The following is a 22,998-nucleotide window of genomic DNA, read 5'->3' as shown; positions in this document are numbered from 1 at the left end:
CTACTGCTCTTAGCTGCTGCATAGCATCACCTGTCTCTAATCCCTATTTTAAAAGAGACAAATCTGTGCTTATACTTAGGCTGCTGTCCTGTACACATTTACTTGGGCTAAGTATCAGTAAACCAGTGAGGTTTTGCTGCATAAGATCAGGTCACGATTCTGCACACAGTTGCCATCATGTGAGTCCTGTTAATGTAAACGGAGAATACAGATGGGTAATGAATAGTAAATGCCATTATTTAACAGGTGAGATGTAAACCAAGACACCCTATAATTAGCCATCAGGATCAATTTTAGTTATCAAAAAAGTAATGTTGACAGGGCTTGATCTACTGTCTCTTTTAAGAACGATTTTTTGCCTGTTCCTATGGCACCTGAAATATTGTGTTAGAAATATAAAGATGATTTCCCCAAAACCATGAGCAGTCCCAATAAAAATACAACCTGAAGTGTGTTTTCTCCTTAGAAAGAAGCTCTGAAACAATTTTGAGAGTCTTTGTTCTGCTGATGTTAACTCTTCTGTGATTCCCCATACCTGAACAAAGGCATGCACCCTCCTGAGTTGCTCTAGAGATAAGTCAGAATAAATCCAGATTCCAAACTGGTTTGAGGACATGCTCAAAAGGACAAAGAAACATTGCTTAAACTAAGCAGGCCTAAGTCTGGTTGGGTTGCCTTGTAGTTACATGATGAAATAAAGGCAAGCTATGAATGTCATGGTTCAACAAATAAAACTTGCTTGTGTTGACTCCACTTCCATGCCCATGGCCGACTCTTTGCTTGTGGTGAATGGGATGGCTGATTTATCATTGCGAAAAGCAGAAAGTGAAGTTTTGCAAGCTAACTCCAGGTTTCTGTGGTTTATGAATTGGATAACTGGTTTCCCTTGAGAAAGCAAATGCCATGAAAGCAAAGCAGTTGTCATGAGTAGTGTAAGGAACTTGTCTGAAATTGACACCGGTTCTAAACTGGTGGTTTTCCAGCATATCTTGAAATGCCAGTTCCATGCTGATTGGTTTGCTAAACAGCCTTTACTGTAGAACTCTTATGTGCTGCACGAGATCCTGGGCTGCACGTTAAGGTCAGGTAGGATCCTGCTGGTCTTACTAGTTCTCTGTTTGAGCTATGATTTAACCCTAGAACCCACCCATCCCTCTCCTGTGTCTCTACACTGCTGGAGAAGGTCAGCAAAGTTGGAAAAAATGTGAAGTTTCAATCCAGGTTAATTCTCTGGGTCCAACTTTACATCAGGGCTTTAAAGGGAAGGTACAAATAGTTTTTGATAGCGTCGGCATAATTTTGGAGGAATTCAAAATGCAACTGCTTTTGCAAGTTAAAAAAAGATCTTTGTGCAAATAATAGGTTTTTAGAACAGTTGTTTGATAACGTTGTCCAACTGTTATAAAAAAAGTGGTATGGTATGGTTAGCTGATCTCTATAATAAAGAAAATGATGTTGTGTTAATAAGGAACAATATGATATTTGTTGCTCTCTTTCACAGGCAGTTCTCAGTGAAAGCGCTGTCTCGTGTTTATTTCATGTGACCATTTCAACAGGCAGTGTTTCATTCATGTGGCTGCTTAGTTAGATACTGCACATTTTTCTGTCTTGACTGCTAACACTATCAGCTTGTTTTCTTGGATAATTATACTCTTTTCTAAGTTCAGGTCTTAAGGAAAGAATTACGACATTTTCCTGAATTTTGCGTGCCACATTTTGCTGATAAAATAATGTGAAGCTATTTACCCAATAATTTTATTCATAGCACTTTTCTTAGGCTGCACATAAAGGTATGCAATCTTTGTAATAATAAAACTAAATGTTGCTTGCTTCTAGCCTCTAAAACAATTCCTGAAATTCGATCAATTGCTAAAATTACTTAGAACTGTTCCTGCCAATCCAGTGGTAGTAAATCTAAACAAAGAGTGGCGTACATTTTGGGGGATGGGGAAGCAACAACTAGCATGGATTTCTCAGGACCATCAGTGCTTTTGCAGCATAGTTCATATATCACCAGCAGTTACTTTGCTAGATTGTTTAGAATGAACAGAAATCGTTATCACCAAAGCTTCTACCCTGTGAATTGCAGGTGTTGGAGGCATCCAGTTGGACTCAATTTAGTACAGTACACATTGAATCAATGAATGTCAATTAAAAAAAAATACATATGAATGTGTATAAATATTTCGGGGTACTGAGCAGGTGCTCCAAGGATTGCCAACTCCCCCTGTGATTGTCAACTGTTTTTGCATTGTGGACATTATATCATTAGGTTCTGGGTTCCAATTCTAGTACAGTGCTACCTCGGGTTACAGACGCTTCAGGTTACAGACTCCAATAACCGAGAAATAGTACCTCGGGTCAAGAACTTTGCTTCAGGATGAGAACAGAAATCGTGCTCCGGCGGCACGGCGGCAGCGGGAGGCCCCATTAGCTAAAGTGGTACCTCAGGTTAAGAACAGTTTCAGGTTAAGAACGGACCTCTGGAACGAATTAAGTTCTTAACCCGAGGTACCACTGTACTGTGAAGCTCTAATTCAACCCTTCATAGATGTAAGGAACAATTACTTGGTATTTCTTAAAGGGCTTATTCATTTAAGGGCTGAACAGGAATGAGAGGAAGTGTGGGTGGCCTCATGGTCAACCTGTCAAGAGCAGATAACAGTACTTCCTTTACAAGATGTCTTAATCTTATTGAAAATACGTTGACTTCCTTCAATTATAAATTTGCTTAGACTGAAATTCAGTAGCAACTGTACTCATCATATTTATGGGGTGTTGCCTTAGCTCCAGTAGCTCAGACTTCTGTTCTGTGTCATAGCCCTTAATGGCAATCCTGATTATCTGACTTTCCCCAAGTCCATGTATTGATCATCAACTCTTTACTGGCCAAATACTGCACCAGCAGCAGGTTGTTTCGGTAAAGCTTAATGACTATTTGCAGTTGCAAAGTTGTTCTGTGCTGTTCAGAAACCCCTGAGTCAATTACCTGTTTTTAATGTGTCTCTTCCAGTAAATTTGCCATTGCAAAACCTGGGAAACATTCTTCAGAATTAAGTCACAATGGTTTTGAAGCAGAATTAATACCTGTAAACTGTTTTGACATATTGGAATCAAAGGCTAGAAAAGTACATACACCTGTTGTTTTCTGCAAAACTACACTACATTTTATTATGTTGGCAGATCATGATCTTCTGCAGTGTCCCCCAACCTGATGCTCTCCAGATGTTTTGGCCTGAGTCTGAAACATCTGGAGGGCACCAGATAGGGGAAGTCTTGCCTTGTGGGTGGAGTCCAATGTGAGTTATTCAAGTGCAGTAGCAATAGTAAAGTGGTAGTATTAAGGTAGGAACTGCCTGTTTTCTCTGTGAAGCCATAATGGGTGTATTGGGACAAGTGATTTTTAACTTGGTCAGAAGTGATTCAGAGCTAAGGGTGAGCAGAGAAGATAGTCAGATTTGCAAATGACACTAAATCATTCAGGATAGTAAAAACTAAAAGGGATTGCAGAAAGCTCCAAAAGAATCTCTCTTGCCTGGGTGAATGAGCATTAACATTTACTTCAATGTAAGTATGTGCAAAGTCAGGGCATTCCACACCCCCCCAAGCTGGAACTCGCTGGGACTCCGTTCTGGCACCTCTCAGGTGGGTGCCATTGCCATTATAAGAGAACAAGGGAGGTGTTCATGGTGAGTTTTGGCACCTCTTTTTCTAGAAAAATAGCACTGTTAAAGTGATGCTTATTGGGGCAAACAATCACATATAGGATGATGAGGGCTGAACTAGTGGCTGACTGACCAGGAAATGGATCTTGTAGTCATAGTGGATCTCCATGAAAACATTAACCCAGTGTGCTGCAGCTGTGAAAAAGATAGATTCTTTTGGGGTTCAGAAATAAAACTGCCAGTAGCATAATGCCTTGTGGTGCGGTCATACTTGGAATGCCATGTACAGTTCTGATTACTGCATCCCAATGAGAATATTGTGGAGCTGGAAAAGGTGCAGAAAAGGGCATGTCTAGATTAACGTTCTGGAGAGTGTTCCTTTAGAGCTTCACTTCAGGAACTGGAGTTGTAGGAGCAAAGCAGCCAGATTAAAAGATTTCAAGAGAATTTAAGGGGCAAAGCAGTTACCCAGATTCCATTTCCTTCAGTTACTGGCAGCTAGCAGTGTTTTATAATATTTGAGTTTATCTGCAAACAAACAATTATTTTACAAATAAATAGGTAGAGTGTAGGTGGTGGAGGCACAGCTTGGAAGAGCAGGCAGCTGAATCCAGTGTCTCACATCAGATCTCCAGAGAGAGGCAGCTCCCTATTAAAATCTTACTGTCCTCCAAATGCTGAGGTCCTGCTTCTGGGCTCCCAATAGGTATTTTGTTGGTCACTGTGAGAACAGGAAGCTGAATTAGGCATGCCTTTGTTCTGATCCAACTGGGCTCTTCTTATGTTTCCTTTTAAGTCTTTCCTCCCAAGCCATAATTGCCCTTAATTATTATTGACTCTTCCAGTGGCAGAGTTACCAAGGTACATATTTTGTTAGGGAAGCTACGCAGACCCTCCCAAGTGTCCCTATTTTCCAGGGACAGTCCTTAATTTAAAGAAGCTGTCCCAGTTTCTGATTTGATCCTTTTTCTTAGGACGTCCCTATTTTCATTAGAGGCGTAATGTGACACCACCCCCTTGAGCCAAGGAGATAAGTAACTATACAACCTTTAGAAGACATCCGAAGGCAGCCTTGTATGTTGTTGTTTAGTCGTGTCCGACTCTTCGTGACCCCATGGACCAGAGCATGCCAGGCACTCCTGTCTTCCACTGCCTCCCGCAGTTTGGTCAAACTCATGCTGGTAGCTTCAAGAACACTGTCCAACCATCTCATCCTCTGTTGTCCCCTTCTCCAGTGCCCTCCATCTTTCCCAACATCAGGGTCTTTTCCAGGGAGTCTTCTCTTCTCAAAGTATTGGAGCCTCAGCTTCAGGATCTGTCCTTCCAGTGAGCACTCAGGGCTGATTTCCTTCAGAATGGATAGGTTTGATCTTCTTGCAGTCAGTCCATGGGATTCTCAAGAGTCCCCTCCAGCACCATAATTCAAAAGCATCAATTCTTCAGCGATCAGCCTTCTTTATGGTCTAGCTCTCACTTCCATACATCACTACTGGGAAAACCATATACTTCCTGTATAGGGAAGTTTTTTAATGTTTAATGTTTTATTATATTTTTATATATGTTGGAAGCTGCTCAGTGTGGCTGGGGCAACTCAGTCAGATGGGTGGGGTATAAATACAGTACTACTACTACTGTTAAATAGGGTATGGTTGCAGGTACATGGCCAGTAAGCTAGGAGACTTTTGAAAAAGATGACTCACTTATTCTCTCATATCCTAGCCCAGTGGTTCCCAGTTTGCTAAGTACTGCAGACCTCCTCTTTTTCAAAAGCCAAACTTCTGAAAATTTTGATACCACTGTGGTAGTTTTTGTTATGTGAATGGTGCCACAGACCCCCTGGGTGGGTTAAACAGACCCCCAATTGGGAACCACTGTCCTAGCCTATTAGCCATTTACCTCACATGATCAGCTCTGCATCTCATTATCTTCTGACCCATAAGCAACTGCATCAGTCCTGGTCTGGCCCTGCAAACATGAGCCGAAGCTGAATAATGTTCATGGAACTTAAATGATGATGGCTGGCAGAACTGTTGACCTAGGTGGACCAGATTATCTGGTCACTCACATTTTCACCAGCTATAGTTTGTGTTTGCTTGATGTGTCTGTTCTTTTGTTTTCATGCTTTTTTGTGTGTAGATCTGATTCACAACAGTGGAGCACCGTATTGCCAGTAATATTGAAATCCACCCCCCCCCCCGCTAATTTCACTCATGGTTCCTTCTTCTGTTGGCTATGTACATAAATTAATAGCCAGTACTGTGGGGAAAATAAAAATGGGAACTGGGAATTTGGTTTGGTTTTTCCCCAGAGTAATTAAACAACTCATGCTCATTTCCGTTTGTGTGTGTGTGTGCGCGCGCGTGTGTGTGTGCATTTTTACTGGAGTTGTGTGTTGTTCATTAGTTCTAGCTTTATGGACAGGCTTATTATTGGATTGCCTTGAGGATCAAAGGCCAAGGCAGCACTACTCAAAGTGCTTGAGCAGTCTCAGTTTCTTGTTCAGAATTAAGTAGCTTTGATTACTTCTGTCCTCCAAATCTTGCATGTAATAACTTGCATTTGGCATCTGGAATCTGATTGTAAGGAAATTTCAAAGCCACTTTCCAAATGTAGCATTTTCTGTTTACTAACAGTAAACTCATTCTTCGAGTGTGGATCTCTTCATAGTTGAAACAGGTCCGTCCACCTGCAAGGCGGAGGTCTCAGTAGGCTTGGAGGAACCCCCAAATTGTGCGTTTGTTACACTTTAAAACTGCCCTTCATCTCAAAGGATTCAAGGTGGCATACAAATATTCAATAAAATACAACATGCATAAGTATTTAAATCACATGCCCATAACTAAATAATAATTTCCAACAAAATATACAAGGTTTGCAGCTGGGTGATTTTTTTTTTTTTTAAGGATCCCCCCCCCCCCAACACAAAAATGAAGACTGAGCATGCTTAGTGAATACAGAATGCTGATTGAGTTGGGCGGTAGTACAGTATAACAGAATATCTTGGGAAATGGTTTTCTGTAATCCTGAACATAATCCTAACATACTAGTTTTCTATGTGAAGGTTTTTTGTTTTTGTTTTACAGGGAGAGAGGAGCATTAGACATTTTGAACTGTAACATTTCAGAAACAGATTCAGCAGGGCAGTTCTAGACTGTGCCAGAGCTCGGGTTCACAGTTAAAGTGGATTGGGAGCTTTTGCAAAAGATTGGACTTTTTAGGATAAGCAAAATGGCAGGAAAATGCACTGGAAAGTGTCGGATAACACTCAATGCAATGCCATCTAAGCTTTCCGCAAAAAAATCAAGATGAATGCTCAATAAACAGGTTGTGTGGAAGGGACCTTGGTGAGAACAAAAGAGGTTTAAAAAATATTGTCTTTGCCATACATTTTGCTCCCCACCCCCCATGCTGGCATACACCTCAAACTACTTTTTGCTCTTGGTATGAAAAAGGACAGTTATCTGTACCTTTTTACCCCACACCATGGGGAGAAAAGCAGCTTGAAGGGGCAAGAAAACAAAACTGCAGAGAAAGAGATGAGCATCTACCTGCCATTGCCATGCAAACATCTCTAAATTGCAGCTCCCTGAAACTGCTTTGAGGTACATTTTGTTTTGTTGATCAATCTGGTGAATATTAGCCCTGAGCTGGAAGTCGACATGCAGTTTGACTCGTAAGAACTGTAGGCCTGAGGTGTACATTGATTCTACATATATAAAAAAGATTCACCCTCTTGTGAATTATACCAGTTTTTAAATGAGTATTCTTTTTTAATTTTTAGGAGCTCAGCTGGAGACCTGCAGTGAGTTTTTAGTTTTTACATTCTTTATTTTGTTTCCTTTTGTGGTTTAGGTTCCTTTCGTTAATTGATTGCACTGAAGATAGAACTAACCATGGGGAGGAAGCTAGACTTGTCTGGCTTGACTGATGATGAAGCGGAGCATGTCTTGCAGGTGGTCCAGCGAGATTTCACCCTCCGCAAGAAAGAAGAAGATAGACTGAGGTAAGACCCGTGAAAGTGGAACATGTAAGCATTTAGATAAGAAAACTGTTGAGCGGTATACATTTTGCACCATCTGTAATCTGAATTCATTATATTTTGATGTGATTGAATTAAGAATCCAAAACTTCTGTTTTACAAAACGTAAGCAAATTTTTTAGTGGCAGGCGAGAATTCTACCACTGAACCACCAATGCAGTTTTTTAGTGGAAAGTGAGACTGACTTGGGGCACCTTGCTCTAGTTGGGGGAGGGAGGAGGGCAAGGTACTTGCTAGAGAAATCCCTCTGTAACTTGTTTGCATAATGTCTCATTAAGAGTATGGAGGTATATACTTGCTTGAGATGTGGCCAAGGCTGTGCATTCTGGTCAAGGTGTGGAAGATATTTGGTCGGCACCTGATACTTAGATTGGGCTATTCTGGATTCCTCTGATTCCTTGTAATAGTACCGTGCTCATTGTCAGAGGCGGAGCTAGTTGCTCCGGCACCCGGAGCGGCGCACAGGCTGTGCACCTGGGGGTGGGGCTAGCCACCCGTGGGGATGGGGCTAGCCGCCCGCAGGGAGCATCCCAGGGGGGCGGCACACCGATGTCACCCCCCTCAGGGATGACACCCGGGGCGGATTGCACCCCCTGCACCCCCATTCCTCTGCCAGTGCTTATTGCTCAGAGCTGAGACAAAGGGCAAGAGTTCCAGAGAACCGAGGTTACAAATGCCCTGGCCTGTTATAACTATTTTGCTTCAGATAGTTATTTAAGCATAAAGTATTAAGTGAAATGATAGCCAATGAAGAAAAATAAGACAGGAAACCATAAGTTAAGCGATCTTCTCTATTAGTGGCTCTTAATACTCCTCATTCACTGTAGATTTCTACCAACCACCTAGCCTACCATTCATGTTAACTGAAAATTAAATTATAGTTACTTAATCAGAATTCATCATTTTTTTGTCCAGATGTGGAAGTCCACCTGAGAGATGAGAGCACTAAAACCATACCACCTTAATCTAAAACTCATTAATTGCCATGCCATTGCTACATACTTTCAATTTATGCAAGACTATTGCAACACTATCCATCTCCGTGTTAGAGATTGGCAATGAGCAACATTTCATATATTTCATTTGGTTGGTGGTTTAGAGCTGTGTTGAAAGAGCAAAACGTACTGTTGTTGTAACTGAAATTCCTTTGGTTCTTTTCTGCCAGTAGCACATGAAAATGTAGCTAATAACTCGGTTGAACTCTGTGGTAGGGCAATATTTCTAAAGCTTGTTTCTCAAATATGTTGTAAGGTCAGCTTTGGAGTGTTTTGATGAGCTGTCAACAGATTTGGAATATATTAAAACATGTGTTATGTTAATTAATGCAACATTTGTGTTTGGAACTTTAGATGTCACCGATGACATGAATTACTCCCACATGCCTCCTATATAATACTAGTTTATATTCAACCTACAGTAAGAAGCTGAAAGTGTTTCCTTTAAGCACTCCTGCTAGAGAAGGGGTGGGAATATTCCCATGGCTCTGTGTTTACCAAGTGACTCATTTCTGTGTCCATACATAAGATGGTTAATAGACAGAGGTGAGCTTAAAGAGGCTAGGAAAAAATGGACCTGGAACTGTTGTTTTGTACTTCCATTTGATGATAACCTGAAACAAGTTAGAATGATGGGCACCTTAACAACTTCACATTGGATGGCAGGATGTGGCAGCTGCTGATTACAATTGAGAGCAATTGTAGTTTTCATCATAATTCAGTGCCTAATCGTATGCCAAAGAATAAGTGATGCACCTAGAAACAAGTCTGACATTATTTTATAGCAGTTCTGGCCCCACTTTTCATCACAACAGTAGTTCTTGGTTCTGGTTCTCACTGAATGGTGAGCTTGCGTCTGGCTTCTCCCACTTCATACTGGGCAGGGGGAGCTCTCACAACTGAATTATAAAAAAAAAGTATGCTAGAAAATCGGCAAGCCAGGAAGAAGCATTCTTTGATTACAATTGAAAAATTTGAATAGGGTTTTCCAAGGTTGGCCTCTAGAGGTTATCAGATGAATCTGTTGGCGCTTTGAAGTTTATGGTAAGACTATTTCATTGCTGTTGTTTACTGCAATATAAAATATAAATATTGCAATACTGTTGTTCTCCATCTTGAATACTGTATCAGATGTCCATTAAATATTTCTGGAATTTCGATTTTATTTTCACTATGCTCAGCAGAATTCCAGGTATACTGTGGAAAGTTGATTTGTATTGATCATTCAGATTATAGAATCAAAGATAATTGTAGAGTTGTAAGAGACCCTGGGGGTCATCAAGTCCAACCCTCTCCCATGCAGGAATCCTACCCACTGCCATTTCTGGGTGGGCTCAAACCAGCAACCTTCTGGTTACCAGCTAGATGCACTGACCCGCTGTGCCATCTGCTCCTGTATAGTATCTACATTATAATCTTATATCTGTGTTCCTGGTGGGTGGGTTCCTGACTACAGGGGAAAATAGTTGAAAAACAGAAAAAAAGGTAAAGAACAGAAAAGGGGTGAATTGGAAGCAGGCAGTAGGTAGCGGGAGACTATTCTATTATTTCACTTATTGGAACATTGTGCATTCAGTACCAGTATAGTATTCTGTCAGAAGAAACAACAAAAAATCCCATAGAGGCTGAATCAAAACCACATGTTTCTACATGCCCAGAACATCAGGTTGTGTAAACTAATACAATGTTTGCACAAAACATTTTGAAGTTTGTTCTAAGATCTCTTGAGTTAACCTGGTTTAAGTTTGTAGGTCAACACCCTATCCGCTAGACAAATTAATAATTATTGCTTAGCTCACAAGATGTGGCATACTATGAGATAATGAGTAGCTGGAATGTAAAATCAATATTTAATTATGGATATCTTGTGTATTCAGAAGCTGGGCCTGATAGCCTTATAGGAGGAGTATTATTCACTTTCCTAGGCCGGTAACACAAATGAGATTATGTAAGATAAGTTTTCTTGACTTACGCATTGGAGACCTTTGATATAACATTTTGGAAATAGGATTCCGGGCCAGATGGACCAGGTTCCACTAAAGTCCCTATGTTCCACTTATTTCAATGGGACTTGTTTCCGAAAAACAAGGGAAGAGTCATGCCTTGGATTGTAGCCCCTCTCTCTAACATATGGATTTATTTCTGTGTTTTATGAAGGTCAGGGGTATTGTTTGGAGGAGTTTGCTGAGTGCGCTTGTTGCCTTTGTTCTTTTGTATCTTTATTTTAGATTTTGTTGTGATTTCTGTGGAAATGTTTCAGTTTGGTTTATATATATATGTTTAATTTATTGCTTATGACCACTTTCGTTACGTTGTAGTGATGTATTTTCTCATGTTGCAAGCCGCCTTGTGTGTGCTTTGAACTGTGGAAAGGCAGCATACAAATAAGATTATGTATTCACATGCATCCTTTAAATAAATAAAATAAATGTTATGCATTAGAGGGCTACAACCAAAGGTTTGCATTGCCTTCTTTACCATCACAATTTTTCTTGCCTCCTCAGGCCTCTTCCTTCTGGTGGCCTTTCCCCAACTAATCATCCTGCCATAGCTCTCCCTTGGCTTTCTGCCTTTTAAGGCACAGGCCGCCTCCTCTCATAAACTGGGTTGCAATTTTTTTGTTGCCTACAAGATGTTCCAGATCAGGAAGGGTCAAACCAGATTAGCACAGGACTTAAATATTTTAAGGAAATGTAGGGCTGCATCAAGGGATTGTTTCTGTTTATTATGCACTTTGTGTTCCCATTTAGCATTTTTATGTTGTGAACCTCCCTGTGATCTTTGGATTAAGGGCAATATACAAATTTAATAAATAAGGAGCCTGGAAGACGTGGCACCACAACCTTGTATTACATTTGTTTCTGGTGACTGATGAGAGCCGTCACCTTCCTAGTTTCTATAGCAATAAAGAGCTAATCTCAAAGAGGAAGGAAAACCTTTACGAACAAAAATTATGGAAATTCTCATTAATGCTTTTACAGAGCTTTTATTAACATCGCAATCTCTAGGCAGATCTGCATAGGGCAGCTGCAGCTAGGTCTAATTTTGTTTGGATGCTTGTTCTAGTCTATAGTGCTCAATAGCAGGTCTGAACGGAAAGGCTCCAGCAATGGTGCTCTGGTTTTTGGAGCTCCAAATCCCATTATATCCTGTATTGATGCTTTACTTTTCCACTCTGGCAAATGCTCTTAGCAGGCCAAATTTGTGTCTTTGACACGATGCAGCTACATTTCCTTATGCACTGATGCCTATGCTAACTGGGGTCCACGGACCAGGTATCCAAACAGAAACACTCATCAAATCTGTAAACAAACTTCTGAATTGTTTCCATTCTTTATCTTACGAAGAAGCAGAATTATTGAAGACCTATCGCAATCAGCTATATGACATACACTTTTCAGTGAGACAAGCTCCAAAAATTTAAAATGCTGTTTTCCCTTTTTAACTTCCCTCCGAGAATCCTCAGTGTAAAATGTTAAGTATTAGACACATTATTATTGACCCATTTTCTCTGAACCTCCCCTCCTACTGGGGATGCATGACAAGGAGGATCTTATGCAACAAAAATGTGTTCAGCCCATTTTTCACTCCTATACATTATTGATTGTTGTATAATAAAAAATGGACGTTCCACAAAACAGGATGAATATTTGAAAAAAACCAACAACCCAGCATAGTAGAAGACAGCACATCATCATCATCATCATCATCATCATCATTTATTTTTAAAATACATTTTTTATTTCATGAGCTGGGCTGCTGGAACAAGGAAGGTGGAGAGGAGGAAAAACCAGGAGGGAGGATACTATAGGCTTGGCTCTTGAATAAACTGAGCTAGCAAGTGTTCAGAGGCAACCTGCTCCTCTGTTCTAAGTGTAAGATGGAAGAACAGATTATAGGGTATTATCATCTATCTATCTATCTATCTATCTATCTATCTATCTATCATCTATCCTGCCTTGCACATGGCTTAAAGCCCCAGAGCCCTTTTCTCTTTAAATATGTTAAGCACTGATTGCATCTCCATTGTCAGAAAACAGCTACATTTTTAAAACATCCCCTCTGCTTTGCTTCTTACAATGGTTTACATCTGATTTTCGTATCCTCTTTCCTTCCAGAAAATTTTCCACAAATGGCTCGCGCCCCCGCGTTTTTTTGGTCTGCGTAATCTTCCTTCATCCTCCACGCTCTAATTTAGTTAGATCCTTGTGCCAAGGATCACCAGAGTTCGAACCATGAGTCCATTTTCAAAAGCAGGATGGAATCCTGGGATGTATCACATAGTAGTGGGTACCTCTGGATATTGGTCTGGTTGAATTCAATAGGACTTACATGTGGGTCAATATGGTTAGGATTGTGCTGTGAGGCCATGAAGGGAGACAAATGGTATGCACAATGAACAAGAGCATATTTTCCATTTCTCTTCCACAGAGTCTTATCAGAAATTGTAATCCTTTGTCTGACATCACAATCAGGTGTCCCTTTCTGATAAATGAAGAACTCGGTCTTCTTAATGCAGTTACTTTTGTTGGGGGAGCATTCTGCACATGCTTATAATGATTCTATTATTTATTTCTGCTTAAGAATTATTTTCCATAGATGCACTAATTGACCTTAGGCTAGCCGCTGATTGTAATGCCACAGTGCCCCCCCCCCCAGTTTTAAAATGGGACATATATCCTCAGAATGCATAAACTGGTTCACACATGATGTTATTCCAAACCATGGCTTAGTGGAAATGCATGAGTGTGAGGATTCCAAGGAAGGAGATTGTGGTTTGTGGCATGTGGTTTGCCTCACTCCAGACAAACCATGGATTGCAAACCCCCAACCAAACCTTGCTTACGGCTTGTACTCGCAGCTACAGTTGTGCTGGTAGAGATTCTTTGGGCTGTTTACTTTCGTAGAGGTTAAGTTCAGTAAAGCTTAAGTTGTGTAGAACTGATATTTCTCCTTTTCTGCAACAAGTTCCAGTATGAAAGATACATGAAACAGGTTTGAGACAATAGCTGCACCTAGATTTCTTTATACAAACTAAACAATTTATTGTACTGCTGTTTCCTAAGATCCCATGATCAAAGAATTCCAGGGTGTTTCAGCTTCCATGATTTCTCTTTCCTGACCATAGATAATACCACTGCTGTTTATCCTGGGGTGAAATGAAATGAGTCAGGAATTTCTAATTTTGCCAAATAAGGCTGCTTCCCATCTCCTGTGAAAAGTACTTTATGTAAGATGTCTGAAACTGAGAAATAAGATCTCTAAGAGACCCTGCATATTCTAAGAAGAGAAGCTAAGAAAACTGCCAATGGTGAACATATACAACTTCTGTGTGAGCTTGATAATTTCATGAATGTTGTGCTTGGCTGTAATGACCTTTGCCCCATGTTTTAAATGCCTAGTTTTCAGTCTGCAAAGCGTTCTTGATCCGTTATAATTAGTTGTTTTCCCCCAAATCTTTCTTAAATCATAATACCCAAAGCATGAGATATTACTTAGTATAAGACCTAAAGAAACCAAGTGAATGAGTTTTCCAGTTTACAATATCACATTTGCATAGAATTCTCTGGAATAGCTCTTCTAGCTCCAAAACTCTAGAAAATTGAACGACTGTAGTCTTTTCTTTTTTCTTTTTAATCAACTTCACATATAGAAAGGGGCAATACGGAAATGGCATATACTTCATGGGTTTTCTCCCCTGACACAGTTGTTCCTTTTACAGCAAACTTATTAAAAGGAACATAAGGATTCATGCATATCTGTATGTATAGCACATCTCTAAATGCTATTATTTGATATGTTGCACCAAACATGGTGGTGTTCGGAAGCACTGGGTTCTGGAGGTAAATTCTATTTAATTGCACAGCAATGTAACAAAACAAAACAAAACAAAACAAAACAAAACAAAACAAAACAGCAGTTAGAACCAGCACGTTTTTGGTTCCAAGAAAACAAAATTATTTCAGTCACTGTCTCTTGAGCCAAATATTATTACATTGCCCTCATATAAACAAACCTACCATTTTGCTCTTTCCTCTTCTGTAATTTTAAATTAGATTAAGCAACATTAGATGAAGAACAACACATTTTACATGTGTGAAATTAATTTATTTTTGAGTTAGTGCTGTTAATCACAATGTTATAAAACACTTAACAGAATAAAGCATTAAATTCTCTCTTCATTGACCATGTCTGGATATTTGTATCTCAGCTTAATATTTACATCCACCTCACTTGGGCAAATCAGTATTTCTCAGCCTATTCTAATTCACAGGGCTCTTATGAGGCAAAATCTGAAAATCATGGAGGAAGGGTAGGAATGGGATAACTTTCAAAGGAGTCTTGAGCAGCTGCTTCAGTACGTAATGGGACAATATCTCCCCCACCCCACCCCAATTTCCTTCACCCATTGCTGAGCAGAGTAGAGCAGAAACATTATCACTGCACACAGCAAGTTGCAATGGGGGAGATTTATTTTTGTTTGTGAGAATGTCTCCCAAGTGATGAATTAAGTTAGCGGAGTCCCAAGGAGAATGTGTGATTGTCACAGACAGCAGCAGACTCATCGGAACGATGCTGTCAAGCCCCCTGGGTAATTTTAATGCAAGAGTTTGGTGAGATTTCGATCTGTGGCCTGTGACTATTGGGAAGAAGAAGAGGAGTTTGGATTTGATATCCTGCTTTATCACTACCCGAAGGAGTCTCAAAGCGGCTAACATTCTCCTTTCCCTTCCTCCCCCACAACAAACACTTTGTGAGGTGAGTGGGGCTGAGAGACTTCAAAGAAGTGTGACTAGCCCAAGGTCACCCAGCAGCTGCATGTGGAGGAGCAGAGACACGAACCTGGTTCACCAGATTACAAGTCTACCACTCTTAAACACTAGACCACACTGGCTCTCAGGAAAAGAAGCAACTGGCAACAGCAACCAGAACGGAATCATACTATATATGCAGTGCACAACGTTGTTATTACCAACACACTCTTTCGACAAAATAAATAAATTAAAAACATAATGGAGGCACCCTCAGATGTACCACTGGCACCTCTTAAAGGTAAAGGTAAAGGGACCCCTGACCATTAGGTCCAATCGCGGATGACTCTGGGGTTGCGGCGCTCATCTCGCTTTATTGGCCGAGGGAGCCGGCGTACAGCTTCTGGGTCATGTTGCCAGCATGGCGAACCAGAGCAGCACACGGAAACACCGTTTACCTTCCTGCCGGAGTGGTACCTATTTATCTACTTGCACTTCAAAATGCTTTCGAACTGCTAGGCACCTCTTAGACTATGTAATTGTCCTAGCTGAAGATCGCCGTGATGTGCTCCTTACCAGAGCTATGACAAGTGCCAATGACTGCTGAAGAGATCACCGATTAATATGTTCCACGATGGCTGTCAAGATTATACCTAAACACACGCTTCAAGGAAGGAAACCAAGGCACAAAATCAACACTCAAGCCCTTCAAGATCCTATTAAGCAGGATTGCTTCCAAACAACTCTTAAGGACCATCTGCTTTCGGAGTTCCCTGATAACATCAAGGAACACTGGACCAAGCTAAAAACATCCATTATTGTAGCCTGTGAATAAACTATTGGGTACCAAACCGAGAAACACCAGGACTGGTTTGATGAGAATGATAGTGAGATTGAACACATTATTGACAAGAAAAGGAAGGCCTTTTAGATCTGGCAAAGAGATAGAAACTGCACCACTAAGAAAAAAATGTATGTCAACGCCAAGGATAAGCTTAAAAGAAGAACCAGAGAACTAAAGAATACCTAGTGGATAAAAAAGCTCAAGAGATCCAGCACTTAGCCAACACTCATGATGCAAATAACTTATTTAAAGTCACAAAGACCATCTATGGGCCCATAAATCATGGCATACGCGCCCCCTATGCCTAAACAGATGGTACCACACTTCTGAAACATAAAGAAGCTATTGCATTGTGCTGGAAAGAACATTACCAGCATCTCCTTAAGCACAACTCCCCCGTAGCTGCTGAGGTCCTCTCATAAATTCTGCAAAAACAAATTAGAAATGAGCTTGCAGTACCTCCAAATCCGGGACAGTTGTGTACAGGAACTTACAAGAACAAGCAGTAAGAACATATAAGAAAAGAAGAAATGTATTATTATTGGAATTAGCCTCATAGGTTATACACCGTACGAATGAATTGTATATGTTGCACATATTGGGCTAGACCTTTACGATAGGAAATAACCAGTAAAATTTTCACAGTTGTTATCATTCAGCCTGTTGTGCTTTGTGTATGGTGTACTGAAAGAAGCATAGATCACCAGTGTCAAAGCAATGATTTTTCAACATCAACTTTGTTGGACTGGTCATGTTATTCAGATACCTGATTATCGTCTTCCAAAGCAAGTAATCTATTCCAAACTTAAAAATGGAAAGTGTAATGCTGGTGGTCAACAAAAGAGGTTTAAAGACTCTCTCAAGGCAAATCTTAAAAAAAGGAGTATAAACACTGACAGTTGGGAAACACTGGCCTGCAAGTGCTCCAGTTGGAGAACAGGCTTTACCAAAGGTGTCATGGGCTTTGAAGATGCTCGAACTGAGGACAAAAGGGAGAAACATGCTAAGAGGAAGGCATGTTTGGCAAACACCATGATCAACTCCTGTCCGGAAACCTATGTTCCCACTGTAGAAGGATGTGTGGATCCAGAATTGGCCTCCACAGTCACCTACAGACACACTGTTAAGACTGTGTTCATGGAAGACAAGCTTACTTGGCTACAAGTGATCGCCAAAAAAGAAGAAAACTTGAGAAGCAGCTTGAGGTTCTTTTAAAATCCCTGTTCTTTCCTTGCTTCAAACAAAACCAAATGTTTTCATCTCCTTTTGTTTTCAGAGGCCAAAGAAAATGATGAAAGCAGGATGAGTGGAGGCAAGGACAAGTGCAGGGCAGAGAAGGCAGTGCATTAATATGTGAAATAGGGCAGAAGAAATAAAAGAATAGAACTGTGGATGGCCCTGAAAAGAAAAGGGAACAGCTGGACTATGACAGAAAGAAGGGATGGTGAAAACCAAGGGCAGTAAGGAATGCTGGTGATGTACAGATACAATTCTGGCCAGAAGCAGGTGCACTTATAACTTGAAATACATAGATATGGCACGACACCCTACACAGCACCTCCTGATTCAGATATAGCTGTGCATCATTAACTTACTGATTATACCATGCTCCAAATCGCAGTGATTTCGTATAGCTGTAGGAAACAGAATGGACTTTTATAGGACCCCACAGTTCAAAAGCCATGGGATTGAGGAACAGCCCCCTAGTGCTGCTTTCTGGCAATGACCCTGTAGGTAGGAGCAGAGCATTATCTCCCTCCCACCCCAGAGTCCTTCCAGAAGGGCACTATGGCCAGTGCTTAGTGCAGTCAGATATAATTTCCACCTTGGGCTCTTCACCTTGGGCCTATATTTACCTGGACTGGCATTCTGAAACTTGCTTCTCCCGGTTGCACATCACTCCCTGGCTCCCATTCTCTGACTCCAGATTGGAGCCAAGCACAGCTTCATTGGCCTGGAAGATCTGGGCCTGTTAGCATAAATATTTTATCTGTTTATTCCAAGTCATTTGGCAAGACTGCAGCATTCAATTCCTAATATCAGCTGTTTAAAATTGTTTAATGGCAATCAGCAAAACACGAACATGCTGCTCTTCCAGGGGACAGGGGAACGAAACAACTGTGCACAATTCTGTTTTATTTAGTTCTGTTCATAAACGAATGCAACTATTGGCCTGATCCAGCAGGCTCTTATGTACTTTTCCATTGCCCTCTGAAGTGAGGCGCCTTCTGCACTCATTTGCCCCCACCTGTGTGATTTTGCACGAGTAGAAAGCCTGAGGTTGGGGTTTTAAAAATCGCTTACTTAACCTAATGTGTAATATGCATCAAGGACATCTGGCAAGACCCCTTTCCGTCTGTGTTACATGAAAAGCTTTCAGCTTGAAATTCCAGAAGCAACCCATGTACCCCTTCCTACCTGTAGCACATCTGCTTCACCATTAAGCTATATCTTATTTGTAAAATAAGTCCAGGAACTCCTGGTATCCCTGAAACGTTTGAATGTTCTATGAGTTGGCTGGTTCCAGTACCCTGTGGTTTTTCCATGGTGTCTTCAGTGTTTCAAATAGTGGACAATATAAGTATAGGTATAAAGAAACCCTGTTCAGATCATTGGCATTATTTCGCTTTTCCCATACTTTTATGCAATAGAGGCGCTGTGGTCTAAACCACTGAGCCTAGGGCTTGCCAATCGGAATGTCGGTGTTTCGAATCCCCACGATGGGGTGAGCTCCTGTTGTTCGGTCCCCACTTCTGCCAACCTAGCAGTTTGAAAGCACATCAAAGTGCAAGTAGATAAATAGGTACCGCTGCAGCAGGAAGGTAGACGGCGTTTCCATGCTCTGCTCTGGTTCGCCAGAAGCGGCTTAGTCATGCTGGCCGCATGACCTGGAAGCTGTACGCCGGCTCCCTCGGCCAATAAAGCGAGATGAGCGCACAACCCCAGAGTCTTCTGCAACTGAACCTAATGGTCAGGTGTACCTTTACCTTTACCTTTGGTTGTCCTTTTCAGTGTTTCCCTCTCAATTTATCTTTGTTTAGAACTATATTTTTCTAGGGCTGAAAGCATTAATCAGATTAATTTCTAGATTAATCAAACCAGTTTATATCAGATCAAAAATGTTGCTTTTAATTGGATTTTTAATTGGATTTAATGAGCATAGTTTCCCCATGGATGGATGTGTAGCAATGATGGAATTACTATAAATTATCTGTGACAGACACTCCTCCTCACCCCATGGTTGAACCAATTTGAACACCCCTTGGAAAGGGATTTGCATTCCCCCCCCATTTATTTTCAGGGTACAAGCCCTGCCCCCCTACAACACTGCCTAGCTGTTTTAATGATACTTTTTATTGCTGTTTTAAAAGTTAGTGTCTGGTTATATAGCTCCATTTCTCACAGTGGGAGAGCAGATGTACCCTTTAAAAAGAAACAGGCTGAACATGTCAAGATGGATACCCACAGTGCAGCTATTGATCTACTGAAAAACTACACTCACATTTGTGCTGGCACAATATATGGTGAGCAGGAGTGAGAAGTGGGAAATTGATTTGCATTTTACTAAGTGATGTCATCAAGGCTCTTTGTTTGCAGGTCCTGTGTTCTTTAACTAGGCAGATTGGCCTTCTTTAGTGCCTCCTATTAAATCTTAAAGTTTTGGAGGCATTTCCTCTGGAATCGCCCTCGGTATTTATAGCTTATCTGGAACTGAAATTAAACTTCTTGGGATATGACAGTACGGTATTGTTTGTCCCAGACGATAACCTCCTAAGATTCCAAGGTAAAGTTAACATTTCCATGGACAACTTCTATCCTCTAGTAGTAAATTAGGAAATGAGTACAAATGTACATTTTTATTTACCTGCAAGTGAAAAACAGTACTCTGACAAATTCAGTATGCATTATACAGATAGTGGGCATTTTAAAAATAGTTTGACAAGTGTCAAGCTGTCTGTTGGGATTAGGATCTGCTCCCCTCCCGCTTTGATGCAAGCTAGGAACATATTTTTTAAAATAAAGAAATAAACCCAATGGTTTTGGCGTCAGTCCCATGTTGCAAAGAAAACAAAGAGTAGACTGTGCATTTGATTCCTATATTCAATGAAGTTATAAACTGTTTTATATATAGAGGCTCATCTTGTAAATTCCAGTTCTTTTCTCTGTCTTGAAGTTTAAATATTTTGTAATTTAAACAAACATAAAGAGAATTACTTGGCTGATGCTCGTTGAACCTCAACAACCTCAAAATTCCTGTTAATTTTTAATCTCATTTTCTTTTAGGACAGTAACATTGTTGCCTGCTGTTGATGGTGGTACTTCTGGGTCTTTTGTTGTCGCTTGGGGCTCAGGGGTCTCAGTGGCGTGGAGGTGCCTTCCATCAGCTTCCTTCCTTCCTTCCTTCCTTCCTTCCTTCCTTCCTTCCTTCCTTCCTTCCTTTCTCTAGCTTCTGTTATCTGTGCTCTGGTAACCTCTAAGTTGGATTACTGCAATGCATTATTCACAGGACTGTCTCTAAAGATGGTTCAGAAACTTCAGCTGGTGCAGAAATCAGTGGCCAGGTTGTTCATCAGGGCAAGAAAGTTCAAGCATATTACACCGATCCAGGTCCGACTGCACTGCCTACAATTAGTTTCCGGGCCCAATTCAAAGTGCTGGTTTTGACCCATGAAGCCTTAAATAGCTCAGGACCGAAATGCCTCTCTCCATATGAACCTACCTGAATCCTGAAATCATCATCTGAGGCCATTATTCATGTGCTTCTTTGTACTTTTGTCCTTCCGGGCTCTGGTGCTTTTATGCTTTACATTTTTTATTCTTTATTTTACTTCTTTTTGTCATGTTTGCACTTTTTAACAAAATCAGTAAAATATTAAATGTTAAATATACGTTATCAGATATTATACTGGTTGATCTCCCATAATTCTTCTCTAGCTAGCTCACCTCCCTGAGCACCTCCGTAGGATCTTGGCCAAGTCCTGATTGGCAGTGCTTTAAGCTACCTCATTGAATATTTGTTTTGAATTTCTTAGAAGCCTGCTGTCACAATCAGCTGTTGCAACCTGTTTTTAAAGTTTTTGTATCTTTGACATACATAGATTTCAACCGTGTCTTACACTGAAACACCGGAGTGACATGCCCACAAACTGATTTTTTTTTCAAGTAATGAAGTTCTTGCCCTGTTTTCAGTTCATAAATTCTTTTGTGACTTGGCAACACGTTCTGTCTGTGCCCAAAGGATTTCCTCTTTCCTGACTTGCAGCTCTAAAAGAAAAAGGGCCCTTCCATTGTTTTGTATTTGTTTGTTCTAAAACGTTGTAACCAGGCAAAAAAGCTTGCAAGAGTACATATACAGAACACTGATATAATTCAATGTGTGTGTATGTTGTGGCGGATAGGCTGGGGATGTCCAAATTATGGACCTGATCAAGTCTCCGTTCATCTGCCTTTCTCCCCTCTTGCAGCTTTCCATTATCCTTTTTTTTGTAGTTGCCTCAGGGATTTGAGATAGCCCTGGCCCCTTCTCCCTGTATCACTTTTGTCATTGGGAGATCAGTGTCATGGGTATTATTAGGGGATGTCCCAGAGTGACCATGGACTTTTGCCTCTTCCCCATTGTATTTTTTGCAGGATGGCTGGGCACAATATAATGCATAGTGCTGGTATCCCAGGTGGCCTCTACATACATATTAAAAAATGCTGTGAAAATGCTTTATTTTAAAACGTTTTGAAAAAATACATTGACTTTTGCATAGCTCACTTTCGCCCTCTAATGTCACATTTGTATATTGCACTTCACAACATATGTAAAACATTTTATTTGTATCTGAGTCCCCAGTCACCCAGCATCTTAATTTGCTTTCCATTTTCAACACAGATAGTGCTGACTTGTGGTTGCTGGATATTGTGTGAGGATATCATTGACTGGTGACGAGAGTGATGCATGCTGTCGCTGGGTGAGGAATATGGGTGAGAGAGATGGGGGTTACTTTAGATGGTGGAGCAAGGCTTGTTTTAGTGTACATAAGCAGCATCTCTTGCCAAAAGATTATGGGTGGGGTGGAGGGACCAATCCACATATCCTGAATATCCTCTTGGCAAACCATAGCCCAGAATAAGTCTTAACAGTAAGAGCCAGCACTTGTTTTTCTCCTCTGAAAGTTGACCTAAATATGCATCATGATATATCAATGCAGCACATGCAAATTTATGCCATTGCCCTGTGCCCTAGTCTTTTAAGTACATAGCTTTGGCCCTGGTGAGTGCCTTATGAGAATACATGACAAGTGAGCCATTCTTTTCCATTAGTAATAACAGATATTTTCTAGTAAATAATCAAGCTGATTTAGCTATTGTACTAGTACAGAACCTCCAGTCTTCTAGATGATGTTGGACTACACCTCCTATCATTCCTGTATGGGGGTGATGGGAGTTGGAGTCCAACAACATCTGAAAGGCCACAATTTCCCCCCGGGGAAGGGCAAAAGGCAGGCAGGAGGGTCTTTCCTCAGAAACTCACTTCTGTTGTGCTAGCTTCAGCATTGGGGGCGGGGAGAAACAGAAGAAATTGTTTTTGTCTATATGAAAATGGAAATCTGAACCCAAGGTAGCGTTTCCCCCCTTCCCAAGCAGTTCTCTATTGCTACATTCACTTTTATTTCATCTCTCCTGTGGCTTGATGTGCAGCTGAAACTGGTTCAAC

At 40.8% G+C, this 22,998-nt stretch overlaps 1 protein-coding gene across 9 annotated transcripts in view; it reads left to right on the top strand.

The window, feature by feature from the left end:
* Positions 1–22,998, top strand: part of MYRIP (myosin VIIA and Rab interacting protein) — a 148,678-nt gene that overhangs the window by 10,963 nt on the left and 114,717 nt on the right. For all 9 annotated transcript variants that reach the window (XR_014556815.1, XM_083705643.1, XM_083705639.1 and 6 more), the window contains exon 2: positions 7,518–7,668. Coding sequence is in view for 8 of the 9 variants with exons in the window: in XM_083705643.1 (XP_083561769.1) it covers positions 7,559–7,668 (110 nt within the window). In the remaining variant the exon portion in view is untranslated. The remainder of the gene's footprint in view (positions 1–7,517; positions 7,669–22,998) is intronic.

Source organism: Podarcis gaigeae (assembly GCF_964106915.1).
Source record: "Podarcis gaigeae genome assembly, chromosome: 12".
NCBI classification, from domain to species: Eukaryota; Metazoa; Chordata; class Lepidosauria; order Squamata; family Lacertidae; genus Podarcis; species Podarcis gaigeae.
Note: the sequence above shows the minus strand (reverse complement) of the source record. Positions and strands in the feature narration are given on the sequence as shown.